Source organism: Dermacentor albipictus, chromosome 3, assembly GCF_038994185.2.
Source record: "Dermacentor albipictus isolate Rhodes 1998 colony chromosome 3, USDA_Dalb.pri_finalv2, whole genome shotgun sequence".
NCBI classification, from domain to species: domain Eukaryota; kingdom Metazoa; phylum Arthropoda; class Arachnida; order Ixodida; family Ixodidae; genus Dermacentor; species Dermacentor albipictus.
In genome coordinates, this window is record NC_091823.1 from 128,326,055 (window position 1) to 128,327,886 (window position 1,832).

The following is a 1,832-nucleotide window of genomic DNA, read 5'->3' on the forward strand; positions in this document are numbered from 1 at the left end:
CCGCGGGGCAGCCTCCTGTAGGATGCGACTCACCGCAGCGGAGGCAGCGGGCGTCGCGGAAACAGGTGGCGCCGGCGTGTCCGAAAACGCCGCAGCGGTCGCACTGTAGCGGTCGAGGAAGACGGGCACGGACGGCGCGCAGCTGCTTGAAAAGCCGCACGCTTGGAGGCACGGCACTCCCGACGAAAGTGACGGTGACGCTCGCGCCACTCCGCGAGCATGACAGCACCGCGACGGGCGCTTCCAGGTTCTCGCGCACTGTGCGGGCGTCGAAAGAAGGGTCGACCCCATGGATGACACCCACACAGGAGTTGTTGTGTAGAGCCTTGGGGCGCACCGTCACGCCGCCGAGGTCGCACACGTCGAGGAGGGGCGCCAAGTCGGCGCCGCGCATCACGTCTGCAGCCACTACATTCCGGCGGAAGTTGACGCGAACGCGTCTCACGCCTGGCACAGAGGAGAGCTGGGCAGCGATACCGTCCCGTGTGAGTGCGAGGAAAGTCGCTTTGCGCCCGGTGGGACGGTAGAGTACCGTGACGTCGGTATCGCGGGCGACGCCGTCGTCAACGGGTGGGGCGAGCGGCTCAAAGTCGACGAGCCGTCGGCGACGGCTTGTTTTTGCTGTGCCGCTGCCGGCTGGCAGGCTTGGGCATCCTCGGCGGCCGCAGGCAGCAGCGGAGGATTTTCCTGATTGAGCTCCCTGGATCCCCCAGCAGCTGGAGCAGGGGTGGGCGCACTCGGCCGGCTCTCGTTGGGCGAGGGGCCGTCAGCTTGGTCATCGTCCGTGACGGTGGCAGGCACCGTCGCCGAGCGGGAGCCCTCCCCCGCCACAGGAGCGGTGGGCTCGATGTTGGTGAGTGGGGGCGACGCGCAGGCCGCCGGCGACGACAGTGATGGGGAATCGGGCCGGGCAGGACTTGCCTCGGGCGAGGTCGTCGCGTCCATACGGGAGGACGAAGTGTCGGTACCAATCATACTTGCGGTTGGCAAGAAGAAGCTGCCGGCACTCTCGTCGGTGTCGCCGATCGACGCGCAGCTAGCACCGTCGTCGGTGGAGGCAGCCGAAGTGGGGGCCTCTGTGGTGGTGTCCGTTGAGGCGGACGGTGCGGCGTCGTGGCCGCTGGAAGTCGTCTTCTGCACATCAAATGGAAATGCACGGAAGGGAGTGTCCGAGGATGATGGGGCGCGCGCGGTCGGCGTCGCACTCTCGTGCGAAGGCGGGCACGACGGCGTGGAGTCCGTCGAATCAGCCGACAGAGCACGCAGCGCGCGAGCCTTCAGTCCGCGCTTCCATCGTAACGCGGGAGGCGATCCGCCGGTGCGTGGTTGTTGACCACGCGGCTGGTGCTGCCGGCCCCGTCGGTGCTCCGAGTCGTTGAAGCCAGGAGCTGACTTCTTCGGCCTCTTCCGATGTTGCTGCTTCGGAGCGTCACCCATGAGATGGGGCCTCCGTGTAGCAGCGTGGCTCAGGCAATCGAGCCAGCTGCCGTGCGAGCCCTGAAAAGGGCTGCGCTCGTAAGCGCGGTCGAAGGAGGAGACGTACGCGCGCAAGAAGTGGCGGGCGAGCCGTAGTCGTCGGAGCGAGGGGCGATGCGACCGCTCGCTTCGAAGGTCCGGGAGCGTCTGACCATAGAATAAAGAACAACTTTAGAGAAGGGAAACTGTACCTTTGGCAGTGGTTCGAAAATAAGCAGCGGCAGCGCATGGAACTAACTTTCGGGGACGCCAGATGACGTTGCTCAATCCGGAAGCGGAAGTGCAAACTTTTTTTTTTAGCGCAAAATTCATAATGGCCGTTTTTTGCCGGTCGCGTACGCTGGTACGTGCCGTGC

At 65.3% G+C, this 1,832-nt stretch overlaps 1 protein-coding gene across 1 annotated transcript; it reads right to left on the reverse strand.

Annotated features, from left to right (window-relative positions):
- Window positions 1–441: 441 nt before the first annotated feature.
- On the reverse strand, window positions 442–1,437 carry LOC139057753 (uncharacterized). Its single transcript, XM_070536505.1, has one exon. It carries the CDS (start codon window positions 1,435–1,437, stop codon window positions 442–444), a length of 996 nt encoding a protein of 331 aa, XP_070392606.1.
- Between the last annotated feature and the right edge of the window lie 395 nt (window positions 1,438–1,832).